The 27,191-nt window shown below is 51.6% G+C and overlaps 1 protein-coding gene and 1 long non-coding RNA gene across 4 annotated transcripts in view; one reads left to right on the top strand and one right to left on the bottom strand.

Moving 5' to 3' along the window:
- Otog (otogelin) overlaps positions 1-27,191 on the top strand; it is a 69,089-nt gene that overhangs the window by 24,524 nt on the left and 17,374 nt on the right. The window contains 19 exon segments of the mRNA NM_001106262.1: positions 245-319; positions 512-555; positions 1,786-1,939; positions 3,743-3,850; positions 5,860-5,998; positions 6,546-6,680; positions 6,945-7,091; positions 7,299-7,418; positions 9,405-9,521; positions 10,131-10,287; positions 13,721-13,747; positions 16,441-16,608; positions 17,576-17,854; positions 18,530-18,647; positions 19,547-19,626; positions 20,016-21,742; positions 22,807-22,975; positions 23,238-23,383; positions 24,266-24,355. Coding sequence (NP_001099732.1) covers positions 245-319; positions 512-555; positions 1,786-1,939; positions 3,743-3,850; positions 5,860-5,998; positions 6,546-6,680; positions 6,945-7,091; positions 7,299-7,418; positions 9,405-9,521; positions 10,131-10,287; positions 13,721-13,747; positions 16,441-16,608; positions 17,576-17,854; positions 18,530-18,647; positions 19,547-19,626; positions 20,016-21,742; positions 22,807-22,975; positions 23,238-23,383; positions 24,266-24,355 — 4,000 coding nt within the window.
- Positions 5,021-17,864, bottom strand: LOC134485120 (uncharacterized). Of its 3 annotated transcripts, none has more exons than XR_015646387.1 (3): positions 17,555-17,864; positions 17,243-17,381; positions 5,021-6,693 (listed from the first exon to the last, which is right to left on the bottom strand). It is a non-coding gene; the product is annotated as an uncharacterized LOC134485120 (long non-coding RNA). The 3 variants fall into 3 exon arrangements; XR_015646388.1 differs by lacking the exon at positions 5,021-6,693 and adding an exon at positions 15,455-16,586; XR_015646386.1 differs by lacking the exon at positions 5,021-6,693 and having other exon boundaries at positions 17,021-17,381.

Below are 27,191 nucleotides of genomic sequence, written 5' to 3' on the forward strand. Positions count from 1 at the left end.
TTGGTGGGGGTGGGGGTGGGGGAGAGGGGGAGGCTGAAAAGTGGTAAACAGTGCTTTCAGAAGCCAGCCATGTCCCCCAGCCTGGCACTGAGTCCTGCGTCTGACCTCAGTGTCAGGCATGTCCCATCCCAGGGATTACTGTGACCTCTCTCTCCACCCCCTCGTCTGCAGCTGCCTGAGAGTGGGCCCTGGGTGTCCTGGTTTCCACTCCCAAGTCTGCTCTAATCCTTCTTGGTTTCTGTAGGAATCAATGTTCTTGCCATTTCCAAGGAGTGGACTATCCCCCTGGGGACAGTGACATCCCTTCTCTGGGCCACTGGTGAGCTTCCTGGGACCCGCTGCTACATGAGAGTAGCATTTACTTCCTTACTCCATGTGTGGGATGGTGGTGGGGAGCAGGGATCGTAAGTAGGGATGTGTCTGAAGGCCACAGGGGCCCAAGGGTAGTAGCTTTGTGCTGAGTGGGCCCCTAATGAGCGGCTGGGCTCATAACTCCCCTGACTCTCTGTAGCCACTGCAAAGATGGCGTCATGAGCTGTGACAGCCGAGCCCCAGGTAAGCAGGGCTGAAAAGGGGGGCTTGGGGGTGGAGGGGACTCCAGATGGTGGGAAGTGGCTGCGGAGAAGAGAGTGAAGAACTGGGGTGCTGGTCAGGATGGGGGAGAACCTACTCTAGCTTGCTCTGACATGGCGTTGGTGTTCCTGAACTCTTGGCGGAGGTCCCAGCATATAGAGTGGTACCCTGGAACGCCATCCTGACTTTAACCTCTGGAGAGCGCTTGGGGATCTGAGAAGTTGCTTGTCTTTGCTAGTCCTGGATTTGTTCCCCCCACTGAGCTGCCAAATGTCTTCCGAGACTTGTTTCGCAGAGACAGAAGGGCAGTTTGAACTATTTGAGCTTCTCCATAGCACAGATAGGGCAGGGGTGGGACGGTGAGGAGCAGCTCTCGGAGTGCCTGGAGGAGGACAGAGCTTGGGGGTTGGAGTCCTCAGAGGGCCTCCCTCTCTGGCAGAAGAGCCCACAGAGAATGGACAGAGATTGGTACAGAGGGTGACAGTAAGCTTACGGCTGATGGTTAAGAGCAAGCCTGGAGACTGGGTCAGCCGTGCAGCCCTGAGTCATATGCCTCATCTCTCTGAACCCCAAATCCTCCCTACCCCATCTCCCTACTGTCCCCCGAGCTGTCCCTGAAGGTGTCCCCAGAGCTGTCCCCAGAGCACCTCTGCTTCGCTCTTTCCCGGCTTGGGTTCTTCCTCTTTTCAGATCTGGCCCTTTCTCTGTGCTAGTCTATCCTGGCCTTGAAACTTAGCTGCCTTTTATTGGGTTTCCCTAAAACAGTCACTCACACAAGTGTGACCGTGCATGGTTAGACGCTGCTGAAGGCCGGGAGAGTTACGTCAGTGAAACGGACGCAGCGTGGAGTTAACTCTCCCTGGCCATCGTTCTAGACCACTCAGCCGTCCACCTTTAGGTCTCTGGTCATTCTGGGATCCTTCCTTTCAGTTTCTGCTGCCTTTACACGGCAGATAGTTCTCCCTTTTCTTGTGTGAGAAGGGAGGTGCAGGGTGCTTGCAATAGAAAATAAGAAGTTTGTTGTGTGGGGGTGCATGGTGTGCTGCTGACAGGGGCTGTCCTGTAGTGTGTGTGAGAAGCTCTATCTGCTTTGTCCCTGTGACGTGGGGACGCACATCATGTCTAGAAGCTGCCCATCTCTTCCAGCTGCCCACACAGCACTGACATCAGCCCAGGCCAAGGGCCTGCAGCATGTAACCCCCTTTCTTCTAGCTGCTACCTGTCCAGCAGGTCAGGTGTTCGTGAACTGCAGTGAGCTGCACCCAGACCCCGAGCTCAGCAGGGAGAGGACGTGTGAGCAGCAGCTGCTGAACCTGAGCCTGCCAGCACGTGGTCCCTGCCTGTCGGGTTGTGCCTGTCCCCTGGGGTATGTAATCCACTTACCAGTAATTCTCCTGCCTAAAGGGTGGCAGATCCAGGGGCTTCAGGTTGGGCATGGAGGTGATCTCACACAGCCTGGGATGGAGGAGACAGTGTGGCTGTGATGTCTGTGGGGAGCCTGGGAAGGAGCAGTACCTTGAGAGCTCAGCCTGAACTGGAGCCTGTCAGGTTCTGTTTCCTGTGAGCCATGGGACCTCAGATGAGGACGGCACCTGCTCCTCTGATACTCAGTATTTCATCTGTAAAATGGGCACCTAAAACTTGTCACCACAACAGGCGGATTAAACAAGGCTTCAAAGCAGAAGCTCGGAGATAGGTGTCTGATGTGCCCCAAATGCCTGAGGAACCCCATGATCAAAGACCAGGCACAAGAAACCCATGCTAGCTCTCAGCCTCCTTCCCTGATCACAGCCGTCCAATGGAGGGTGGTTCCCCTGGAATAATCCCGAAAGAAAGCCACACCTGACAAGAGCAGCCGCCTTCCTGGTTGTCCAGGTGCTGCATGGAGGCCGTGGGGAATTACAAGAGCTGGGCTTGCGGCTGTGATCTGCACACGGGGACCAGTGCTCATTTCTACCAGCATCATTCTCAGGCCTGGGTCAAACGAGGGCCCTGGAGCCACCTCCCTCCCGTGACTTGGCCACATGGGGTTGCGCCCTTCAGTCTGTGCTGAGATTTAATGGTCACTTGGGGGCCCTGGCTCCGGCCTGGCAACCAAAGGGAATGAAATGAGGGTCAGAGCTTCTGTGGTGGCTGGGGCAGTAGGCGGCCTGATGGAGCTTTATAGTGTTTAAGACACTGATGTTACCTCTGCCAATCTCAAAGTGGGGAGGAGCTTGCTCATTCCACAGAAGAAAAAACAGATCCGGGTAGGGTCGGAGGGAGGGAAATAGTCCACTAGAGGAATCAGGCTCAGACTAAGTCTACTTTATTGCCAGCTCGGCTCCTCGCTCAGAGAGGCGGGGTCCACAGTGTGGAGTATATGCTTGTCCCTTCCCCAGCCAGGGCACGTGCCTGCATAGGATCCTAGCCTTACCCACGGCCACCCAGGCCTCAGACTTTGACGTCTGTCACTGAAGGCTTCACAAACTACTGTCCTGTTCGCACAAGCCTGCCTCTCAGCCTGAGGTCAGGAATGCCCAGTTCTCTGCAGTCAGGAGCCAGGGTCGTTCACTGTCCAGAATGTGACCATATAGAGGTTCTGGCCTAGAGGATCCTAGCTCTGGGTTTGGGTCTGCTCAGGATGCTTGGAGGGTGTCTATAGAACGCCATGTGGGGAATCCACCTGTACTCCCAGGCGACTCATGAACCACCATCAACAACTCCTCCCCAGGCCCTACTGAGCCCACAGTTAGTTACCTCTGCACCCCGGTCACCATGTCTCTTTAAATTTATCTAAGAATCCACTATACTGGGCATTGCTCTGAAGGACCGTGGGGCCACTGTACGGGTTGGGCGCGTCAGTATCTATCCTAGTTTGCTTTCCGTTGCTGTGATAACTCACCCTGACCAAAGCAACTTAAGAGAGAAAGGGTTCATCTGGACTGTACTTCTAGGTCAGAGTCCATCACTGAGGGAAGTCAGAGCAGGAACTCAAGTGGTCTCTGAAGCAGAAATCATGGAGGAATGCTACTAACCGGCTTCCTTTCTAGCTCATGTAGAGCAAGTGTTCTTATGTAGCCCAGGCCTACCTGCCTAGGGATGGCGCTACCCATGGTGGACTGGGCCTTCCTACATCGTGACAACTCTAGAAGTGCTCTTTGACCACTGGCTTGCCGTGTCCTTCCAGCCTGCTCAGACATGGGGATTCCTGCTTCCCACCAGAGGAGTGTCCATGTACCTGGAAGGGGAAGGAGTATTTCCCTGGGGACCAGGTAGTCTCTTCCTGCCATACCTGGTAAGTCCCTGAGCTGGCCTCAGTTTTTTTCTGGAAAGAATGTGTTTGTTTCTTCCACCATGTTCATATTTATGTTCACCATGCTCACTACTGCATAGAGTTTGTATGATGTAATACTTAGAATATTTGTTACTATTTGCATGACTGATCAGACATGTCTATGGACATATACACTCGTATGTTTGCAACCATGATAACGTATTTGCATATTTAGATGAACATCATATATATGCATATGAGTGAACATATGAATGCGTGTGAGTGAACATACATGTATATGTCATATATGCATGTGAGAAAACTTATATAGACATACATTAAAAAAGGCAGGTGCCACAGAGTTGAGTAAATCCAGTAATATAGTGGCGAGGATTTGCATATGCATAATGGTGTGTGTATATTTATGTGCATGTGCATCTATTTAGCACATGTGTGTGCGAAGTGAGTGACTGCATTAAATAGACGTATGTTTGAATTCACTTCAATGAAGATTGTGAACCTGTGATTTGTGTTTTGCCTGTGAGTGTGTATGTGAGTGTATTTCTGCATTGTTCACTCAGTAACATTAGCACACATGTGCAGAAGTGTGCACCCAGATTAGATCGATTTCAGTGGTGGCAGGCTGGGGCCCAGCAGTCTAGCAGAGACTCTCAGAGAGGTCACTTTAGAAAGTCATCAAACTAGTGACAGTTGGCTTATTTATAATGGAAGATGCTCCATTTTCAGCCCAGAGGATGCCTTCGCATGTCAATAGTATGGTCACGGTCAAGGCCAAACGCCCAGACTGTTTTTGTATACACCAGGGTGTGCGGGTACCATCAGAACCCTGTCTGTCTGACTTAGGAAGTCCCCGTGTAGGTGTGCTCCAGTGCAGGAACTCATGGATGATGGCCCGAGGTGATTGGTTGGTTAACTAACTGAGTCTAGATGATTTGAACCTGTCAGGGTGAAACTTTCTGCTTCTGCACAGTCTTCTAATGTGACTATGCCTTCACCTTTCAACTGCTGTGGTCTACCCTGAGCCCCTGTCCTCTTGTCTCTAATTCATTGCAGTCACCTCCCAGGTGGCCTTTCCCTTCCTCTGGCCAGTACTAGTCAGGCAAAGGCACTTCTACCTCAGCCCTCCAGAGTCTTCCTCTCATACTCCTAGGAAGAAGTCACACCCTCATGTGGCTTTCTTGGACTTATTTTTTTTAATTTTTTTATTAATTTTTATTTATATGAGTACATTATAGCTGTCTTCAGCCACACCAGAACAGGGCATCAGATCCCATTACAGATGGTTGTGAGCCACCATGTGGTTGCTGGGAATTGAACTCAGGACCTCTGGAAGAGCAGTCAGTGCTCTTAACCTCTGAGCATCTCTCCAGCCCCCCTTCTTGGACTTCTACCACGCAGCTGTCCACTGCCCTCCAAACCTCTTCTGCCCTCTTATCCTTGGATTGTCCGTCTCAGTTGTTACCATGAGTATTCCTCAAGGTCGTCTTTGTAGGCTGCCCCCTCTTCCCACAATGCCCTTCTTCCAATGCCCATATCACTAACTTTCTTAGCTCCTTGAAGTCTTTGTTCCCATGTCTCTGATGACCCGGTTTAAAATCTGTGGACACATTTCTAAACACACCCTGTTTCCTTCATGCCCCAACCCTGCCCCAGCACAGCCTGGCTGCTAAGACAGCCACGATGCCTATTTCTTCTCTAGGATGCAAGCTTCACTAAATCACAGGGCTTTTCTTCTGTTTTGTTCATTGATATTTCTCAAATTCTTGGAAGAATGCCTGAGATGTGTTTGCCACTGATGGTTTGTTGAATGAATGAATGAATGAATGAACAAATGAATGAGTAATAAAGAAGCAGTCAGTCTGCCTCCCTGGCTTCTGTTGGAGGATGCTATGCTTGCTGAAGCCCTTCTCTGGTGCACACACCGTGTGCATTCAGCGGGCAAAGGCTTCCTCAAGAGCATTCTAATATGGTGCGAACTGTGTTCTGTGAGCTCTCTCTGTGTGTTTCAGTGTGTGCCAGCGGGGCTCGTTCCAGTGCACCCTGCACCCCTGTGCCTCCACCTGCACTGCCTACGGGGACCGACACTACCGTACATTTGACGGGCTTCCGTTTGACTTTGTAGGGGCGTGCAAAGTGCACTTGGTCAAGGTGAGTTACTGAGTGTGTTTACCCAGCAGTCTCTAGGGGCACCCAGACTAACCAGGGACAGCACCTGTCAGATGCGTAGATGATCTGGGCTCCAGGCTGATGCATAGTTGGGGGTGGGGGGATCTATAATCCCTGAAGTGCAACTTCTAAAGAAACCTTCCAGAGGAGTCAGTCTTGCCATGTTGCCCAAGATGAATGCAAACTTTCACGTTTGAGTTAGCTCTGTTATAGCCTCCTGAGCGGAGAGAGACATGAACCATTTTGCTCATATTTAAAAAAAAAAAAAAGCCAAACCAATTTCAATTAGTTTTGAGACAGAGTTTCTTTCTTTCGCTCTCCCCTCTCTCCCTCCCCCTCCCCTCCCCCTCCCCCCTCTCCCTCCCCCTTTCTCCCTCTTCCCTTCACCTTCTCCCTCTCCCTCCCCCTAACAATACTCACAAAAATGAATTAGTGGGAAAGCCCCTCAGAGTTCACATCCCCTTTCTTCTGTGCTCTTCATGGGATGCCTCCTCTCCCTGGTTGTCCTGGCTTCTTTTCTTCTCCTCAGAGTACATCGGAGCTCAGCTTCTCTGTTATGGTGGAAGATGTGAACTGCTACAGCGCAGGTGTCATCTGCAGGAAGTCCATCTCCATCAACGTTGGCAGCTCACTCATCATCTTCGATGACGACTCAGGGGATCCCGTAAGGACCTGCACTGGGGAGGGTTGGGCACAGATTGGTGGTGATGGGGTGGGGGAGGGAGGGTTGAGATCAGGAGTCCCACTGAGGCAGAAGCTCTGACTGGATTCTTTATAAAGGGTGGGAGCAGAGGGCATCAGGGAGGAGGCAGGGAGGGATGTTGATGAGGTCCTTGGGTGGGGCAGTGATTCATGGCCACTTCTGGTAGACTTGATGTTGAGGGGACACTTGGGTCTCAGGACTGAGTGACTAATTCTATCTCTCTAGAGCCCTGAGAGCTTCCTGGATGAGAAGCAGGCTGTCCACATCTGGAGAGCAGGCTTCTTCACGTTGGTGCACTTCCCACGGGAACACATCACCCTCCTGTGGGACCAGAGAACCACTGTGCATGTCCAGGCGGGTCCTCAGTGGCAGGTAGTCACGAGACCTGAGTGCCATCGCTGCTGTCCTTGGCTGAGATGTCCCTCTCTGAGGGGCCCCACTACTTCCCCCTCTGTTCTCTGGCCTCGCCCTATCCCTCTGTAACATGCTTCCTGCAGTTGCTTCTGGATCGATAGTCTTGGTGCTGCAGTTCAACCCCACGAAACTGTCAGCTAACATGGTGGCTCTCTCTCCTCTCAGGGTCAGTTGGTGGGCCTCTGTGGGAACTTTGACTTGAAAACCGTCAATGAGATGCGGACCCCAGAGAACCTGGAGTTAACAAACCCCCAGGAGTTTGGCAGCAGTTGGGCTGCGGTGGAGGTAAGGCCTTTCAGAGTAGATAGGACCCCTCACTCTCTTTGATGGACCATACAAATCCTGAACCCAGGCCAGGGAGAACCACAATGGTGCTAGGCTCTCCCTGGGAATACCCTCTGCCTCTTGACTGGGATCCCTAGCCTAAGATTCTATCCCTGACCCACAAAGCAAGCAGCCCACTAACCCTGCCCTTGGCCAAACTCAGGGAACTAGTAAAGCAGTGGGAAAGAGGCGGAGCTCCTATCCTAGGCAAGATGGCCACCTAGTTTGCTAGTTTGGAAGGCGGGACTTGTTGAATTATGTGAGGCTTATCCACCCTCCCCACCATCACCATCACTTCATGGAGGGTGGGATTTAGCAGATAGGCTATGTTTAGACAGGTGACTGCATCAAAGACATGGCCTGTGAGGTAGAGAAGATAAGCAGAATCATGGGGTTTCCACAAGGGTTGGGAGATGCCTGGCACTGCCAACCTGTTGAGTTGTCAGGGCAACAGCTCTGAACTGAAAGCAGGGGACTCGGATTCTTGACTTATCCTTGGGTTTGCTGGGCGATCTTAGTCTTCTGTTGAAGTAAGGGGGCTGTGCCAGGAGAAAAGTCTCACCAGTCCCAAGAGGCCGCCTGCAAAATGTGATTGATTACTTATGTCTACCTTGGGTGCGGCATTGGAGAATGGTGACGAGAGTTTTTCATGTATTGATTGTCTGCACTGGGTGGATCTTAGTTTTTTGTGGGAGGGTAGATGGAGAAGGGGTGAGGCAGAGCAGCTGGGCGTGGCTCATTCTAGAAAAGCTGAATGGATACCTGATCTATGTTTGTGATATCCCTAACACAGATCCATACTCTTCATTGCTGATAACCTCGGGCATGCTGGGTAGGCAGTGCATAAAAATGTAGATTCGGGGAAGAAGGACCAGTTCTGGGGAAGTCTGCGCTCACCATCCTTTGCTGTGTCACAGTGGTGCTCAACGCAACACCCACCACTAAGCAACGGGTGTCTTACTCAGTTCCTGCTGGTTGGGAATCAGAACATGAGGCTAGGGTCTCTACTCTAGGCCCCACAGGCTGCAGACAAAATGGACAGCCAGGGCTGGGAATCTCCCATAGGCTCCATCCTTGGGTAGCTGTGGGTAATTTCTGCTCCCGGACCTGTAGACCCTGAGAGCTTTGGCTTTCAGTAGCTGTCAGCCAGAGACCACCCTCAGCTCTTAGAGGCCACCCATATTTCCTGTCATGTTTTTAACAAAATCTGAAGCATTAGATTTTACCAAAAAAGAGTCAGGTGGTAGATGCTAGCTCAGAGAGATAGAGAAAACAACAAGCAGAACTACCTCCCCAGCCAACATCCCAAAAGGAAGTTCTTCACCATGCCTTCTCAAAAACACTTCAAACTCTGTCCCTCCCTTCTACTTCCTGTGCACCTCTCTATTTGTCCCCCTGGCTCCCTCGTGCTCTATGTTTTGTCCCCTATGTTTACTTCCTGTCATCTGGTTGCTTGCTGTCTCTTGACCTGAGGTTGACTTTATTTAATCCTGTTTACAATAAGCAGAAAGCCCGTGGCTTTAAGGTGTGTGCTACTGCTGAGCCGCACCACCACCAGGAACAGTTTCTACTTTTTTCCAATAAGTAACACACTCTCAGGGTTCACAGTGTGATCCAGTATCCTGCAACAGTTCCCAACATAGCTCCCTTCTTCCTCACACACAGGCAGGAAGGGGGAGACTCTGATGAGGGCTCTGAAACCTCATCTGACACAGTCATGTGATCACGGACTCAGAACTTGGTGTGTCCCCAGATCCTTTGGTGTGTACTCTTTGTTGGAAGAAGTTGGAGGCTCCTTCCACTCCCCAGGGGAGGGGATTAAACAAGGACGTGGGTATCAAGTGGGCAGTTTCAGGGCCTCTCTGTGACCAGGCACAGGCACTCGATGGCTAGGGAGATAGATCCTCTGCGCTTAGTGCCATAGACCAGCTCTTCTTTATCCTTCAGTGCCCAGACACTCCTGATCCCAGGGACACTTGTGTCCTGAATCCTCTCCGAGAACCATTTGCCAGGAAGGAGTGTGGTATTCTGCTCAGTGAGGTGTTTGAGACCTGCCACCCTGTGGTAAGTGGACCCACCTCGGCCCTCCTAAGTCCATCCAACATTCATTCCCAGGACCCCTTCTGCTCAAAGACTCCCTTACAAGAAGGGAGACCTATCTCTTCTCTGGCATTCTCCTGCCTCTGTTCTGCTCAGATGAGCCTTCCCTGAGTCCCTGATGCCCAGGGACAGTCAGCCGGACCTCTGTGATCTTGCAGGCACTGCTGGGCCTGGCTGTCCCTGCTTGTGAGGAAGTTCTGCCTCAGAGTGGGCACGAACCCCTGCTGTACCTCTGCCTTTTCTGTGTCCTCCATAGAGATGGGAACTGGGGTTCAGCTCCACAGGGATCCTTTAGGGCTTTAAAAACCATTGAAGACCAATCTTTGTGTCTCCATCCTGTTGGGGCAGGTCCCACTCTCTGTTCTTTAGTGATTCCCTAGTTCCCTGGGTCCAACGTCTGGGCTCAGGATGAATTTCACGAAGTGGGTATCTGCCAGTGCTTTCCAAGATGGCTGCTTCTCCCCATATACCTCATCCCATGCAGACAGCTCGCCCTACCAGTGAGCATCTTTATGTTGTGCTGTCACAAGAGAAGACACAGACTTGACATTCAGAATCCTTTGACCTTCCTAGGTTGATGTCACTTGGTTTTACTCAAACTGCCTGACGGACACATGTGGCTGCAGCCGGGGTGGTGACTGTGAGTGCTTCTGTGCTAGTGTGGCTGCCTACGCCCATCAGTGCTGCCAACACGGGGTGGTAATTGACTGGCGGACACCCCGCATCTGCCGTGAGTGTTCCAGACTGCCCCAGGGGACCAGTAGGATGTACACAATCCCCATGATGTATATATGATGTATATGGCAGAGAGAGAGAGAGAGAGAGAGAGAGAGAGAGAGAGAGAGAGAGAGAGAGAGAGGTGCACGCCATGCCCAAGGTCACTCAGAATAGTAAGGTTGCTGGAGCTCACCCCTGAAGAGGCCGGTGCAAGCCTGTGTCCTCAACCTCATTGCTAAGAGAGTCAGTCACAAACCCTGGATTCCAAACTGGCTTTGCATGCTGTGTGACCTCAAACAAGCTGCTTGACTTCTCTGAGGCTCAGTTTTCATCATATGAAAACTAGGAATCAAAAGTCCTTTCTCTGGCTTACTGCAAGCTCAAACAGGAGGAGGAACATAGAAGCCCTCCATCAGCTGAGCTGTGAAGAGAGGTTCTGCTTATTCGGAACAGGGCTCTGTGGATGCCTGTGTGAGATGAGAATATTCTGCGGGCACGCATGAGTGTGCACACATGCTCACACACATTTACATGCTCACACAGGCACAAACATATGCGTATATGATTGGGAGTATCTCGCTTTGGGGTCAATGGCAAGTGACCAGGTTTACAAGGGAAGATGATCTGGTCCTGATGCCAGTTCTGCCAGTCTGGGATCTGGGTTCATTCCCTTCTCCACAGCACAGGAGTGAAGCTAAGTCCCCACCTCGCAGATGCCAAGAACCTGGAGCGGTGTAAAGCTCACAGTCCTGGTTGGTGCTGTGCAACACTGCTAGTAGACACAGGGGTGTTGGCTCCAGGCAGGGGCACCTCATGGAGAAGGTGGAGGAACATCCTCCCTTTGTCTCCTTTTATTCTGCCTGCTCCCCCTGAGATCCTGGCGGGGGTCTCCTCTCTCCTGGCCTCTGATAACCACCCTTCAGGATGGAGAGGACCTATCATGAGATGCTACGTGTGTGCTGACTCATGCAATAACCAGGACTAGAGTGAAGCCCTTGCCAGGGCTGTGCACTTACAGGGACGCCAGAGAACCCGGGGATCCCACTCAATGACATTTGAGTGCAGTGTCTTTAAAAACTAAAAATTAGCTGCAAAAATACTGTTAGCGGATAGATATCAAAGGTGCTGGTAGCAGGCACCTTTAATCCCAGCACTCGGGAGGCAGACACAGGAGGGTCTCTGTGAGTTCTAGGCCAGCCTGGTCTACAGAGTAAGTTGCAGGACAGCCAGGGCTACACAGAGAAAAACAAAACAAAAGGTCTGTATTATCGGTTTCCCCTGTGTCTAAGCTCCAGATGGGACCCCATTACTGATGATTTTAATGTTTTGATATGTGCTTATCACGAACCTTTTGTAGTCACTTTAATGTGTTTAGAATGTCGAATTAAAGTAGAATCAGATATTGGCCAAAACAAAACAGAAGCAGTTTCTCCAAAGATTAATAAGGATTTTAGTGACTATTAAAATACCGTAATGGGAATACACGTTCCGTACTGGGCTGTGAGCTTGTGAGAAGTCGAGGCAAGGAGGGTAAAAGTGAGAAATATCACACAAGATATTTTAAAAATCAATAATCTTAGGCCCATTGGGATGGCTCAGGAGGTAAAAGTTCTTGCTGCCAAGCCTGACCACCTCAGTTTGTCCCCAGAACCCACATGATGGAAGGAGTTGTCCTCTGACCTCCACATCTACATGTACGTCATGGCACATGCATCCTTCAGACATGCACACACACACACACACACACACACACACACACACACACACACACTAAATAAGTAGGAAAAGTCCTTTGCTGACACATTAAAATGAGTGGTGTTCAGATCAATAGCAAGTAACGTGAGTCCGAGGTTGGACAGATAGGGGACAGACGTCTTTGCAAACGTGTTTTCTTGCATTGGTGTGAAGCCATTAGACTCCTTGGCCCCAGAGATCCATTTGCTTCTGTGTCCCCATACCGGGTTGAACTCACACCTTGCACTTTGTTCTGGTACCCAACTGAGTCATGCCCCAGTCCCATCTTAGAGTCTTATGGTTCAACATTTCATGTCCACATGGAGGACAAACAAGTGTTTGCCTGTTTGCCGGTAGCCTCATGAAAGCCAGCTCCTGACTCGTCTTGTTTTTGGTTTTTTGAGACAGGGTCTCTCTATTAGCCCTGGCTGTCCTGGAGCTTAATACATAGACCAGGATGTCCCGCCAACCTACAGATATCCTCTTGTCTCTGCTTCCCAAGTGATCCCTAATGACTTTGCAAGAAGGAAAGAGGATGCGTTGGTTGTGAGTTAGGGTGTGAAGAGGAGTTGGTGACTTTCTTCAAACCACACCCCTCTGTGTGAGGCAAATCTGCCCTCAGTCTTTACCCCAGGCGCACCCAGCTGGTTCCTCATAACCTTGTTTGTTCATGATTGGCATAGTCTGATGAGGTCGGCACGGCTCCCCCATCATGGACTGAAGAATCAGTAAGAGAGACGCTACAGAATAGATGCAAACCTTCCACTAGAGGGCGCAAGAGGTCCATGCTTTACCTCCTAAGAGATCTTTGGTGGGGCAAAGGAGGTTTTGGAGCCACCTGGGGTCCCTGAGGTCTTTTGTTCCCTTCCATCCAAGGCGGAGGAACTTCCACCTCATGCTTGGGTTGATTGTTTGGGGACTCTTTTGCAATGTATCCAACCAGAGCTTCTACTCTTTAGTTCCGTTATTGCCTTTGAGACAGGATCTCTTGTTCAGGCTTACCTCAAACTCCCTATATTGCCAAGGATGACCCTGAACTTGATATTTCTGCCTCCCCCTCCCACATGCTGGGATTACAGATGTGCACCACCATACCACAAAGCGCAGTGCTGGAGACTGAACCCAGGGCCTTGTCCATGCTAGGCAAGCACTCTATCTATCTACTCTGAGTGAGGGCTACACCTTACTCACATCCCTTCATTCTAATCTCTACCTTGATGGCTACACAGAACACACTCTTCTTTCCAACATTCATTCATTCATTCATTCGTTCGTTCGTTCGTTCATTCATTCATTCATTCATTCATCACACTGCTAACTGCTACTCCAAGCCAGGTTTTGAGCCTTGAGCTGGGGTGTAGGGAGGGACCGTTGCATTTCCTCCCCTAAGAATATGGATCTCTGGGTGGTGTTGCTGCATGCCTTTAATCCCAGCACTTGGGAGGCAAACCCAGATGGATCTTTGAGTTCCAGGCCAGCCTGGTCTACAGAGTGAGTTCTAGTATAGCCAGGGCTACACAGAGAAGCCTGGTCTCAAAAACAAAACCAGTCAACCAAACAAACAAACATTCCCCCACAAAAAAGAGACATATGGATCCAAGTCCATCCCTCAATCTTAGAGATTTGGAAATAGGTAAGACCCAGTTCTTGATGGAGGGGGGAGGCTGGGTGTGAGTGCCCTGCTCAGGAAATCTCTCTTCTTTCTTCTTTAGCTTATGACTGTGACTTCTTCAACAAAGGTAAGCCAATTTCACCCCAAGTAGAGCCTCAGGCTCTCTGCCCTTGGGCCACATCAATGCTGACCTCCCAGTGTGCTGCTGGCCCTGGAGAAGCTGAGATATGTCACTGGCAGAGCTGTGCCGTGTTAAGTCTTGATGGTGCCAGGCTCAGAGGTGTCCAGGACTACATCCATAGCTGCTCTAGCAGCCCTGTGAGGTCCAGGGCAGGAACCTTCTCAGGGCTTTCCATCATTCAGGGCAGACTCACCAGGCAACAGACACCCATCCGTGTGCTCAGCCCACATGGGCCCAACAAGCCCATGGAATTTACCCAGAGTTCTCTGAAGACCTGAGTTGTCAAAAGCAGGATGATGGCTGAAAACCTAGATGGGTCTTCAAATGCCCAAGGGTTCAGGGAACCAAGATATGCACCAGTATTTAGATTAGAAATGAATAAAAAAAATACAAGTCAATGCTAAGGACCAAGGGAGACTAGTGTCCAGTATTAGGGCCATTTAGTCAACTTGATCAGAGGTTGCCTGGGCTGTGGCAAGATGGCTACCAGAATAGTTCTTAGCAACAAGCTTTGTCCACTTGGGTCAAGGTGTTGTCCTGGAGGCATTTAGTGCCCTAGTCCTTTCAAGACCCTTGGTCTCCTCCCAGCAACAGCCTGCAGGAGTTGGCCTGTGAAGGTGTGGGCACAGGCTTCGTGCACATTTTGGTGCCAAATTTGGGTTTAAGAAGCATCTTTCCGGGGCTGGGGATTTAGCTCAGTGGTAGAGCGCTTACCTAGGAAGCGCAAGGCCCTGGGTTCGGTCCCCAGCTCCGAAAAAAAGAACCAAAAAAAAAAAAAAAAAAAAAAAAAAAGAAGCATCTTTCCAGGCAAGACTATCAAATGAAAAAAAAAAAAAAAGAAATAAGAAGAATGTAATTGCTCCTAGGTAAGGCAGAAGAGAACATTTCTTGTACTCAGGAAACATCAGAGGCATTTGAAAGAGTCCATCGTGAACCTGACCCTGAGCCAGGCCATGGGAGGAGAATGGGGGAAGGGAGCCAAGAGGCCAGGAAGCAAAGGCCGAAAAGTAAAAGGATAAAAAAGGACTGTAACCAAAATGGCTGAATTATATAGGGCAGAGCAGCTACGGCAGGATATGTCAGCCAGGAGGACCCTGGGATGCCGGGAGAACCTGGTGGCTGGCATCAGTTTTAATATGTTATCGGGCACCTCCCTTAGCCATTTGTCCATGGTTTGAGACCTAACGACTATGGGCTGTGGAAAGGACACAGAGACAAGACTAAGGATCTGTAGATGATGGCTGGACCAGCACGGTCCCGCCCAATGGTAGTTCCAAGGGGCTGCTGATGGCCCCAGATCGTCAATGCCCACAGGGATGAAGCGTCCCTGTGACATCAGGCAAGGCATTTCAGTAGCACCGTTCCCAGCAGTCCTCTCACTCTGCGGCATTTGGGGTGTCAGTAACTTGCAAAGGACAAGCTGCTTCTGGTATCCTCCACCCACCCTCCCTCCCACTCACCCATTCCTTGCCTCATTTCTTTCTCCCAGCATTTTCTGTGGTCCAGGCCTCATGGGGTTCTGGGAAAGAGGACCTCTGCAGAGGGACCTGGGAGCACCCAGAGCCACGTGCGTGCTCTGAACCCTGCGTCTGGTGAAGGCGGCCTTTGCTTTGGGTGTCCACCCCATAGAAACTAGTCAGTGCCACACACTGCTTTGTGTTTGCTTGTTGTTTGTTTGTTTGTTTGTTTGTTTGGGGAGCTGGTTGCTGCTGCTGATTTACCAGCACAGCGCACAGGCTGCTTTCCAACAAAGGATACAGGTAGGGAAGCCCAGTGCAGAGCCACACCTCAGAGCTGTGGCTCCTGTGTGCTTGCTCCTAGGGCTGGCAGAGTGTTGGGGGAAGAGGGTGCAGGGAGAACTCCCTCAAGAAGGTGACATACGAGCTGGCCTCCAGGGACTGGGCAGGTGTCCTTCAGGCGTAGAAGGAGGAGGATTTCCTCAGGGAGGAGAGGGACAGACTGTGTGGTAGAGATGAGCCAGGGCTCCTTCAGTGAAGCAGGAGTCCCAGAGTGACAAGACCCCTTGTGGGGCGGAGGGCAAAGGCGGAGTCCAGTATGGGAGAGCCCTGAATTAAAGCTGTGCTCTGAAGCCTGTCTTGTGGGTGAGGAAAGCCAATGAGGACAGTGTCTAGGAAGGTGGCCCAGACACCTATGGGACACAGCAGAGGCAAGAAGATCATTTATAAAGCTGTCACAAATGTCTGAGACACCTACGCCTTCCACCCTCTACCCACAACTCCACCTCCCCCAAACACAAATGAGACCCATGCATGAAATAAACAGAGACAAGCTTTGAGCTCCAGGCTCCTGGCTGTCACCTCTCAGGATAGGGTGGGCAGAGACTGGTGTATCGTATTTTCCCAAAGGCAACCCTGATGGAACACTGTCTGCTATGCTAATGGCCCATGCTTACAGGGACAACTGTCACGGGTACCCTGTGCAGGGGCTTAAGCACAGAGGGAGGTCTGTCTCCTTGGGGACTGCTAGCCTGGGGTTTCCTTATAGTTACTAAGGGTCCTGTGGTCTGGGGTGAGAAGCCATCACGAGCCCCTCTCTAGCACGCTGCCTCTTCTGAACTTCTGACTGGTGGGACATAGGGGTTGGGCGGTGACACTTGTGACAGAGTCTCTTTTCTCCAGCGCTAGGTAAGGGTCCCTACCAGCTGTCCAGTGTGATGGCTGGCAGTGCTCTTGTGGCCATGAGGGCAGTAGATGGAGACATAGCCCTTGTGAGAGCAGAGGACCTGGTGCCAGGGGACATTTCAAGCTTCCTGCTGACAGCTGCCCTGTCCAAGGCCAAGGCGCATGGTAAGGCCCACCCTTTGGCTCCTGTCCAGCCGTCTCCGAAAAGGCGGTGTTGATGAGGGTGTGGGGGACACTGAAGCTTGCAGCCACCCACAGGGCTCCAGCCCCACTGTTTCTAGTTCAGCCTAGTTTCTTGACCTCTGTGACCCCAAACTGCTTAGGACAGGGCCCAGACAGCCCCCCACCACTACTGTTTTATAGAATCCCGGGGAGGGGGTCAGCAACTACTCTCCTTTTGTGTCCCCTCTCTCCCTTCGCTTCTGGCTTCTTGCTCCCTTCCTCTCCTTCCCCCCCCCATCTTCCCTCCTCCCCCCTTTTTCTTTCCTCCGTCCTCTCTCCCCCTTTCTTCTTCTCGCTGAGTCTTAAGCACAGAGCAAGCACAGGAACCAGAGACATTAAGGGACCCAGTCACTGTCCAGCAGGAATACCGGGGTTTTTTTTTTTTTTTCAGCAAGAAAGACACTACTTTAGAGTCAGGTCTGCCTGGTGGGGCAGCTTCTGGTCTCCTGGGATAGGGGATTACTGTGACGGGAGGAAATGGAGAATGTTACACATTGTGAGTGTGCTGAGCTTTCAGAATGACCACATCCACTGGACTGTCCAGAGGATTGTCACCCTGTAGAATGACTAGTCCTACCTGGTGCCAAGCAGAGTAGGTGCCAGGGTAGGCAAGGTTTTCTGGTGGGAAAGGAGAGACAGACAGGACTGGAGACAGCAGCAGCTGAGGCCTTCTGTAACCTCCCACCTTCATCCACAGAGATGATGGCCGAGGGTAGCTGGAGAGGTGGAAGGGAGAAGATTGAGGACAGGGAAGAAATTCAAAGAAGCCGAGGCAGTGACAGGGGAGCAGGGTCCAATAGTCCCTAGGATGCTGTCATCCTCTACCACTGAGCCTGAGAGCACATGCCGACATGCTGCACCCCCAAATCTGTTCTTCCTGCATACTCACCTAACTCCTGTGGCTCTGCAGACCCTGATGTGGTGTCCCTGGAGGCGGCTGACAGACCCAACTTCTACCTGCATGTCACAGCCAATGGCTCTATAAGGCTGGCAAAATGGCGGCGCGATGAAGCCTTCCATCAGCATGCCTCCTTCTCCCTGCACCGGGGGACATGGCAGGCTGGCCTGGTGGCTCTGGAGTCCCTGGCAAAGCCTGGCTCCTTTCTCCAATCATCAGGCCTTAAGCTGGCTCTGCGGACATATGAACACACAGAGGCATTTCGTGGTGGTGCACTCTTCCGCCTTCTGGGTAAGGGTCCGCCCTGGCACCGCTCTGCCTTCTGGGTAAGGGTCCGCCCTGGCACCGCTCTGCCTTCTGGGTAAGGGTCCGCCCTGGCACCGCTCTGCCTTCTGGGTAAGGGTCCGCCCTGGCACCGCTCTGCCTTCTGGGTAAGGGTCTGCCCTGGCATTGCTCTTGGGTCTGGGGCTCTGCCTCACTCAGGTACCTTCCCTGTCCTCTCTCCCTGAGGACAGAAATTTCAGCCTGTTGGCAAAGAGCAGGCTCCCTGGGGTTTACTCCTGGAACAGGAAGTGGTCTGACCTCCATATTGGCAGCTCAGGGAGTGGTGGCAGGATGGGCTGAGACACAGGCCACTTTTGTGGAAATAGGCAGCTTGTGTGGAAGTGAGAGATAGCGCACTTGGCTTCGGTTTCCTGCCGAGGGCACATATTGTTCCCAGGACGCCGGGCTGAGAAACTAGCAGGGTCTCCAAGGCTCTCCAGACCCTGTCCGCAGTTGTCATGGATGCAGCCTGCTTTGACTTGTTTCTTTTTTTTTTTTTCTTTTTTCTTTTTTCTTTTTCCCTGTGTGTACTCACATGTCCTCACCACAGGGCAGGGAAGGCATGGGCTGATCTGGGATAATTCTGGGCACTGGTGTTCAATCTCTCTCAGTCCAGAGACTTGGAGGAGATTGTCTTTCTAGATGCCAAGCCTTCGGGGGCTGCCTACCCCATCTGTGAGTGGCACTATGATGCCTGCGCTAGCCCCTGTTTCCAAACCTGCCGGGACCCGCAGGCAGCCAGCTGCCAGGATGTGCCCAGGTGAGACCAGGTGGTACGGGCATGGTGTCAATGCCATTGAGAGTTTGAGTGCAAGTGCCAGCATGTGTGTAGACAGACACGCGTGTGGGCGGGTGTGTGCGGGCATGTGTACTAAGGTGGGTATAGGAGTGTGTGCGTGTCAGGGAAATGTGCCCTGTGTATGTCTTAGCCATTTTTCTTTCATGATGGAATAGCTGGCAAGAGAGGCTTAAGGGGGTGGGGTTTATTTGGGGGCACAATTTACAAAAGGACCAGTCCATTGTTGTGGGGAAGGCAAAGCAGCGAATCTATGGGTGGGGGCATTCACATTCCAATTACAACAGTATGTGTGTGCCCTGTATAAATGTTACATATTCATACTGTCTACTGGTGCATGGTGTGCACATAGCTTAACTGCCTGCTTGTATGCATTAACCAGGTATGGGCTGTGTGTGGCCATATTCACACACCCGTGTGAGCTGACTCTGTGCAGCTGAGCGTGGTTGAGAATGCCACAGGGGTGTGTGAACTGGTGTTTATGGGCATCTACATAGGTATACACGTATGTGTGCAGTGGGTCTACATTTTAGCTTTTTCACAGCCTTAGAAAGGGCCTGTGGGCCACGTGAGAGGGGGCCAGTGCAGAGAACCTGAGCATGTGCACAGGCATGAACAGAGCCACACGCGTTCACATGTGTGTCCCTGTTAGCCAGGGAATGAGAACATGAGGCCCACATACGTGTGCATAGGTGCTGTTGTACACGTTCCCAACAAGGTCTCTGTAGAGCTTCCCATGAGCGTGTGCCTGATTAAGTATGCATAACACACACGTCACAGGGCAGGGCTGTGTTCTATCCAGGTAAAAGAGGGGGACCAGCTCTATGTTCTGGTCACTAGCCAGCTCCCTGCTCTGTCCTTAGGGTAGAAGGCTGTGTCCCTGTGTGTCCCACTCCTAAGGTCCTGGATGAAGTCACACAGAGATGTGTCTACCTGGAAGACTGTAAGCAGCTTGGGGTTCTCCTTTCTCCTTCAGACTCCAGGGTCTCACTGAGGAGGGTGCTGCTCAGGGCCCTGCATCCCGGAGCAGCAGAGTCTACACAGGGCCCTGGAAGGAAAGATCATCATTGCTCTGGGGTTTTGTCTGGTCCCCATTTCAGAGAAAGGAAAAGTGGAATGTAGAAATCTTGCTTGGGGTCTTGTTTTGGATGCACAGGGCAGCCAGGCTCAGGCAAAACGGACAGAGTCCATCTTGTTGGTCTCTATGGCAGATACCGGCTGTCTACCATCAGAAGCTGTGCTTATTCTTACGTAGGGCACCTCAGCACTGCCCCATGAGAACAGCAAGGGACAATCACCCTTTGTCTGAGCCTCTTCTCTTGTCTACCCCAGGTGTGGAGCCAGCCCTGCGGGGTCCCAAGGAGACCCTTGGTAATGAGACTCTGGCACCTGGTCAAGTGCTTCCCACCACCAGTGACAAGCAGCAGCTTCCACAGGAGCCCCCTGGAGCCTCCACCCACATCCCTGTCCTTGATCCACTAGCCCCACTCACCTCAGCCCCAAATCCACCAATGGCTGCCACTGAGGGGCCAGTGGCATCTCCAGGATCCACCCAACCCACGCTGCAGACATCACTGGGGCTTACAACATCTAACCTTCCTGCTGGCCACACAGAGGCCACAGCCAGAGAGGAAGGGGCTGCCAGCCTCCTAGCTACTTCTCCTCCCCCAGGGTCCTCCTCATCCCTCCCCAGTTCTCTGCAGACACCAACATCTGGCATTTTATCAAGTACAACAGAGACAACCAAAGTGACCTTAACCTTTGCAGGGAGTCCCAACACCACCGTCACTTCCCGGTCACCCCCCGTACCTCGCTTCCCACTCATGACCAAAGCAGTGACAGTCCCAAGTCATGACTCCTTTCCTGTTAAAACCACACCCCTGCGGCCCTCTTGGAGCCTCTCTTCCAGACCTACGACTTCCCCTGGAGTGACGTCCTGGCCCCCCACCTCCCTGGGATCCCACCTGTCAACTGTAGTAACTAATGTGACAAACAAGACAGAGACATCCCTGTCTGTCCTGGCCCAGAGCACTAAAAGTTCCAGCCAGCCCCTGAGCACAGCATACAGGGCTCCTGCCAGTCCTCTTGTCACCAAGGGCTTAGAGGGAGCGTCAGCCACAGAGAAGGGAGACGCTGGGCACAGTCAGCTTACAGAGTTGCCAGTGTCCCCGCCCCCAAGCTCAGCCCCCATTGACCTGCCTCACCCAGCCCAACATACCACCACAGCCCCTGGGTCTCCAGCTCTGTCCCCAGGGATCCTGGGTGCTGGCAGCCCATCCACAGGTGCTCATGGACTGGGGACCACAGCTTTAGCTTCTCTAGAGACAACTCGGCCACCCCACCTCCTCTCTGGCCTGCCTCCTGACACCAGCCTGCCCTTGGCTAAGGTGGGCACATCTGCCCCAGTGGCCACACCTGCCTCCAAAGGTTACGTTCCCACCCCTCCCCCTCAGCACTGGGCTACAACTTCAGCCACAGCCATGACTGTGACCCCACTTACTCAGACGACTCTCAGTCTGACAGCGCCACTCATGTCTGCTGTGGAGGAACAGGCACACTCACCTAGCCCCACAGCTCCCCACATAACAGCTATGACTCCAAGCTTTGGCGCCTCAGCAGGGACTGCTGGGGTGCCCCCCATGGTGTCTGTTGCCCCGCAGAAGAGCACCACCCAGAGAGCAGCCATTCTCTCTAAGAAGGTGTCTCCACCCACCCTCATCTCTGACTCTGTCCAGGGTGGGTTCACAGAACTCACGCCCACAGTGAGCCACACCGTTGCTCCCTTGGTGACTGAGGCTGAAGGCCCCCAGGCTGGCACAGTACCATTGGTGCCCACAACCCACTCCCTAAGCCGGGTGTCAGCCAGGACTGCCTCCCGGGAGGGCCCACTCGTTCTGCTGCCTCAGCTGGCAGAGGCCCACGGGACCCCAGCAGGGCTCCAGCCCCAAGAGGATCTAGTGCGTCAGGCCACCACGGAGCAGACAGGGCGCTCAGCTCCAGCCCAGAGCATTGCAGAGGGATCGATGGAGGCCGAAGGGAACACTTCTGCCATCTGTGTGGTGAGTGACTTGTTGGGTCCTTCTGTTTTGTGGATTGTCCCCAAGACCTGGCTTTCTCCCTGTCTCTAGGATGACCACCACCATAAGCTGTGCCTGTTGAGGCTCCTGTCCATTTTTACTCTATGCTACAAAGTGGCGGTAGTGTCCCTAAACTTGCTCAGGGTTTGGAAGAGAGGCTCAAGAGGGCCGCAGGGGTGTGGTTTTAACAGGAAAGGAGTCATGACTTGGGACTGTCACTGCTTTGGTCATGAGTGGGAAGCGAGGTACGGGGGGTGACCGGGAAGTGACGGTGGTGTTGGGACTCCCTGTAAAGGTTAAGGTCACTTTGGTTGTCTCTGTTGTATCTGAAAAATCGCCAGATGTGAGCGTCTGCAGAGAACTGGGGAGGGATGAGAAGGACCCTGGGAGGAGAGAAGAAGCTAGGAGGCTGGCAGCCCCTTCCTCTCTGGCTGTGGCCTCTGTGTGGCCAGCAGGAAGGTTAGATGTTGTAAGCCCCAGCGGTGTCTGCAGTGTGGGTTGGGTGGATCCTGGAGATGCCACTGGTACTGTAAAACCCACCAGGTCTCCCTGAAACCACAGCAGGGCCCCACCTTGCCTTTTTGGGTCCAGGGCTAATTGAATGCTTGGTGTGTTTCTGCAGGGTGTGGTGGGAACGAGCTTTGGACTGAAAGAAAGAATGGATGCATGCATCGAGAGAAAGAATGAATGCATGCATGTGTACTGCTCAGCTAGCTTTTTCTATGCTCACACAGTCTGGGGCTCAAAACCAAGGAATGGATTGCCCACGTTCAAGCTGGGTCTTCCCGCATCAATTAAAACAACCCACCACAAGCAGGCCCACAGTCTGACCTGATCCAGACAATCCCTCATTGAGACTCTCTTCCCAGGAGACTCTTGGTTGACTCAAGTTGACTATTGAAACCAGCCATCACAGGGCATCAGTCCCTAGTTTTATCTCCATGTTAGCTGTCCTGCTAGGACCTGGCTTGTTCCAGGAGAGTTGAGGTAGTCATTCCATAAGCTCCAAGGAGGCACTCATGTTGACACTCCACTTCATGCCGCAGCCCATCGCCGAACAAGACTGCGTCCGTCACATATGCCTAGAAGGCCAGCTAATCCGTGTGAACCAGACCCAGCACTGTCCTCAGGGTGCCGTACGCCCTCGCTGTGGGGTCCTGGGCCTCGCTGTCCGGGTGGGCGGAGATCACTGCTGCCCACTCTGGGAATGTGCCTGTGAGTTATGGGGTTGGCCAGAGCCTCTGTCTTTTCCCTACCCCAGCATGCCTTGTCCCCTGACTTGTGTTTCCTCCCATACTTCTGTGGGAAATCCCATTTCACTGTGACTCCTGCCCTGACAGATTTCCTTCCCTTGTGACCTGTGAACTCTGTGGGACACCCGATCCCAGGAACTCTCCAACCCCAGGGTGTCTGACTCACTTGCCCATCTTCCTGGTGGCCTTGGAACCTGCTTGCTCTCCTTTGTCCCGGTCTCCAGGCAGATGCTCAATCTTCCCAGACCTGAGCTTTGTGACCTTTGATGGCAGCCATGCCGCTCTGTTCAAGGAGGCCATCTATATCCTCAGCCAGAGCCCAGACGAAATCATCTCTGTGCATGCCCTGGATTGCAAGAGTGCCAACCTGGTATAGTACTGCCCCTTGCTCTCTCCCTGCCAGGGCCCGAGATCTGAGCTAAGCTGAGAGGGGAGATTGGGTGGTAAGATGGAGTTCAAAGAATGCCAGAGGTTACGGCAGACCCTGGGGAGGGTCATGGTAGCATCTCTCTCTGCCGCCCTGGAGGTTTATGAGATGGTAAAGGGTCAGGCCAGGTGACCAAGGGGACGGGTGGAGCAGAGTGTGCCACCTCCTGACCCTGGGATCTGCAGGACTCTCGTCCCTGAAGCTTTCCAGTCGCCTTTGAATTGACACTTAAGTAGAGAGGAGTGGGCAAGCCATTCCAAGGTGCCACCTGTAGGGGCCGGCTGCTAGGATAACCCCACAACCAAGTGGGTGGAGGAAGTACCCTCCCCCTCTCGTTTTCCTTCCCTCCCTTTCTGCCTTCTTCCTCCCTTCCTTCTTCCCTCCCTTTCTTCCTCCCTCCCTCCCTCCCTTCCTCCCTTCCTTCCTTCCTTTTCCCCTCCCTCCCTTCTTCCTTTCCTTCCTTCCTTTTTCCAGTCCCTCCCTTCTTTCCTCCCTTCCTCCCTCCCTTCCTCGCTTCCTTCCTTTACCCCTCCCTCCCTTCTTTCCTTCTTTCTTTCCTTCCTCCCTCCCTTCATTCTTTCTTCCCTTCCTTCCTTCCTTCCTCCCTCCCTCCCTTCTTCCTTCCTTCCTTTTCCCTCTCCTCTCTACCTTCCTTCCCTTTTCTCTTCCTCCCCACTTTCCTTCAGCTGGGCCCGCATGAGGTCAGGTAGGAGCCTATGTACCTTCTACCCAGGCCTGCAGGTGTGCTCATGTTTCCTAGACTCACGCAGTTGGAGGGGAACTTGGGGGAGGGGCTCTGGGATGACGAGGCTGGTCTTTCTGCAGGGACACCTGAACTGGCCCCCATTCTGTCTGGTGATTCTGAATGTGACTCACCTAACCCACCACATCAGCATCGACCGCTTCAACAGGAAGGTGAGCACATCGAAGAGGTGGCCTCAGGGCCGGGCAGCAGTCGGAGAGGGCCAGCATAGGCAGGAGCGCGGCCCTGAGACTTATTTGTAACTAGGGGCAGGGATTGGGAAGACTCTCTTTTAAGAATGATGGCACATGTCTGTAATCCCAGCACCAGGAAGCAAAGGCAGGAGGATCGCTGTCTTTATAATGCCAGCATGGGCTACATAATGAGACTGTCTGAAATGAAAAAGAAAAAGAAAACAAGATAAGGTGTACTAGAAAGTTACTTCATTTAGGACGCTTCCTCCATTGTTACGGGCAGAAGGTGAACAGGCGACATCAGACTGGCAAGACATTGTGACCTTTAATAATTGCTGTCAGAATGTCACCTTTGCCATGTTTGTGAGGACACATAGCCAGCCACACAGAGGCATTCCCAGGGCCTTTTCCAAGCAGGGACTATGTAAGGGAGGTGCCCTCGACTGAAGGTTCATGACTCAAGGCTAAAGTCACCTCAGTCAAGGAAGCTGGAGTGCCCAAGAGCCCACCCGTGGGTGGGCTTCCCTTCGCAGTGAGGGAACGAGCGTCCACACATCCACCAGCAGTGGCTTGCCCTCGTACTGTTCCCCAAGATCAACACTTCCCTGCTTGGCTCTGCCCTCCATCCCCGATTGCGAAGGTTCTCTGAAGCAAGGTTTGGTTGATGCAGTTACGATGAGGTGGAAGTTTAAAAAATAAATAAAATAAAGTCCCTTTATCAGTTGCTTTTTCTGTTTCTGTGATAAAACACTGTGAACAAAAGCAGCTTACAGAAGGGAGAGTTCACTTTGACTTACGTTTCCAGAAGCAGTGGGGAGAGTTTGGCAGCTGGCAGTCAGAGCAGGAGGCTGAGAGGTCACATCTCAACCACGCACAGGAAGTTGCTGAACAGGAAGTGAGGCCTGCACCAGAGATGAGCTTCCTCCAGCAAGGCTGCACTGCCTGAAAGTTCCATAGCCTGTCCAGATAGCACCAAGAACTGAGGACTCCATTCAAATAAGGAAGCCTGTGGGGGACATTTTCTTTTCTTTTCTTTTCTTTTCTTTTCTTTTCTTTTCTTTTCTTTTCTTTTCTTTTCTTTTCTTTCTTCCTTCCTTTCTTTCTTTCTTTCTTCCTTCCTTTCTTTCTTTCTTTCTTTTTCTTTCTTTCTTTCTTTCTTTCTTTCTTTCTTTCTTTCTTTCTTTCCTTCTCTCTCTCTTTTTTTTTTGGCGCTGGGGACCGAACCCAGGGCCTTGAGCTTGCTAGGCAAGCGCTCTACCACTGAGCTAAATCCCCAACCCCATGAGCTAAATCCCCAACCCCTGTGGGGGACATTTTCATTGAAACCATCACAGTTCCCAAAATCCGTTCCTAGTTTTTGTTTTTGTCTTTTTAACATTTCAATAAAAAGGGCATAATTCACACATACGTGAATTTACTATATTTAATATATACCTATAAATACTTCCTTCTTATTAGCATATATTCAAAGTATACCTATAAAATGACCCTATGAAATATTGGTTTTCATGAGGACATTTTCACACATGAGCATCACAGGTTTGATCATTTGTTTTGCCATTATCCTCTCCTGCCTTTGTACCCTTTCTCCTTCCAAACAGTCACCTTCTGCATTCATGTCAACATGTAATATATGTGGATATATATTACACACATGTGCACCACAGGGGAGGTCTTGCTTATTCATTTAACATGATGCTCTCTGGTTCCAGCCATATTTTTTTTTTGCAAATGACATAATCTGATCCTTTTTTAATGGCTGAGGGAAAGTTCATTACACGCGCACAAGTGTATGTGCATGTGTGTGTGAGCACACACATACACACAATCGGCCTTACTCATTTGTCCATTGTTGGGGGTTTATGATGATTCCACAAGCTGGCGATCATGAATGGCTGCAGTAAGCGTGGTGTTTGGATGCCTCTTCTTTAGGATGTCCTAGGTCCTGCCAGTGGGCGAGGCACAGCCGGGTCATATGGTCATTAAGTTTGGGGTTTTGTGAACCCTCTGTGCTGATTTGCCTGTGGCTCTCTGACTCACATTTTGAGTGCAGTGTATAAGGGACCCTTTCCAACCCTCACTACCTGTGCCTCTATCTGTTTGCCTGAACTGTGGAGAGAGGAACCCTCAATCTCATTTTTATTTGCATTTTCGATGACTAAGCATGTTTGACCATTTTCTCATATATTTACTGGCTATTCTTACCCCCCTGGAGAATTCTCTGTTCAATTCATTTTCGCATTTGTTGACTGGATGATTGGGTGTTTGGTGTTTAATTTTTGAGTTCTTTATACAGTCGCTACATAGATCCCCCTCTTAGAGGAATGGAAAGATTCACTCCATTCTACAAGCCGCACTTCATTCTGGTAATGTTTTCTTCACTGTACAGGATTTCTTCAATCTGATGAAGCCTCATTTACCAAATTTGCTGTTATTTCTAGGGCTATTATTTCTAGGGCCACTGGGGTCCTTTTCAGAAAGTTCCTGTCTATGTCAGGAAGCATTCCTCAGTTTCAAAGTTTTCACATCTTATGTTAAAGCTTTCCCTCCATTTTGAATTAAGTTTTGTATAGGGAGAGATAGAATTCTGGTTTCCGTCTTCAGAATGTGCGTCTCCAGTTTGTTCAGCACTGTCTGCTGAGGAGTCTATCCTTCCTTCGATGTGTGTCTTAAACCTCTGTGAAAAATGAGATGACTATAGGTGTCTGTTTACTCCTCAGTCCTCTGTTTCACTCCGTCTATTAGTCTGTCTCTCTGTTGGTGCTGTGGAACATTTGTTTGCCCCCACCCGCCCACCCACTGCGGCTCTAAGGGT

Source organism: Rattus norvegicus, chromosome 1 (assembly GCF_021556685.1).
Source record: "Rattus norvegicus strain SHRSP/BbbUtx chromosome 1, alternate assembly SHRSP_T2T, whole genome shotgun sequence".
Lineage (NCBI taxonomy): Eukaryota > Metazoa > Chordata > Mammalia > Rodentia > Muridae > Rattus > Rattus norvegicus.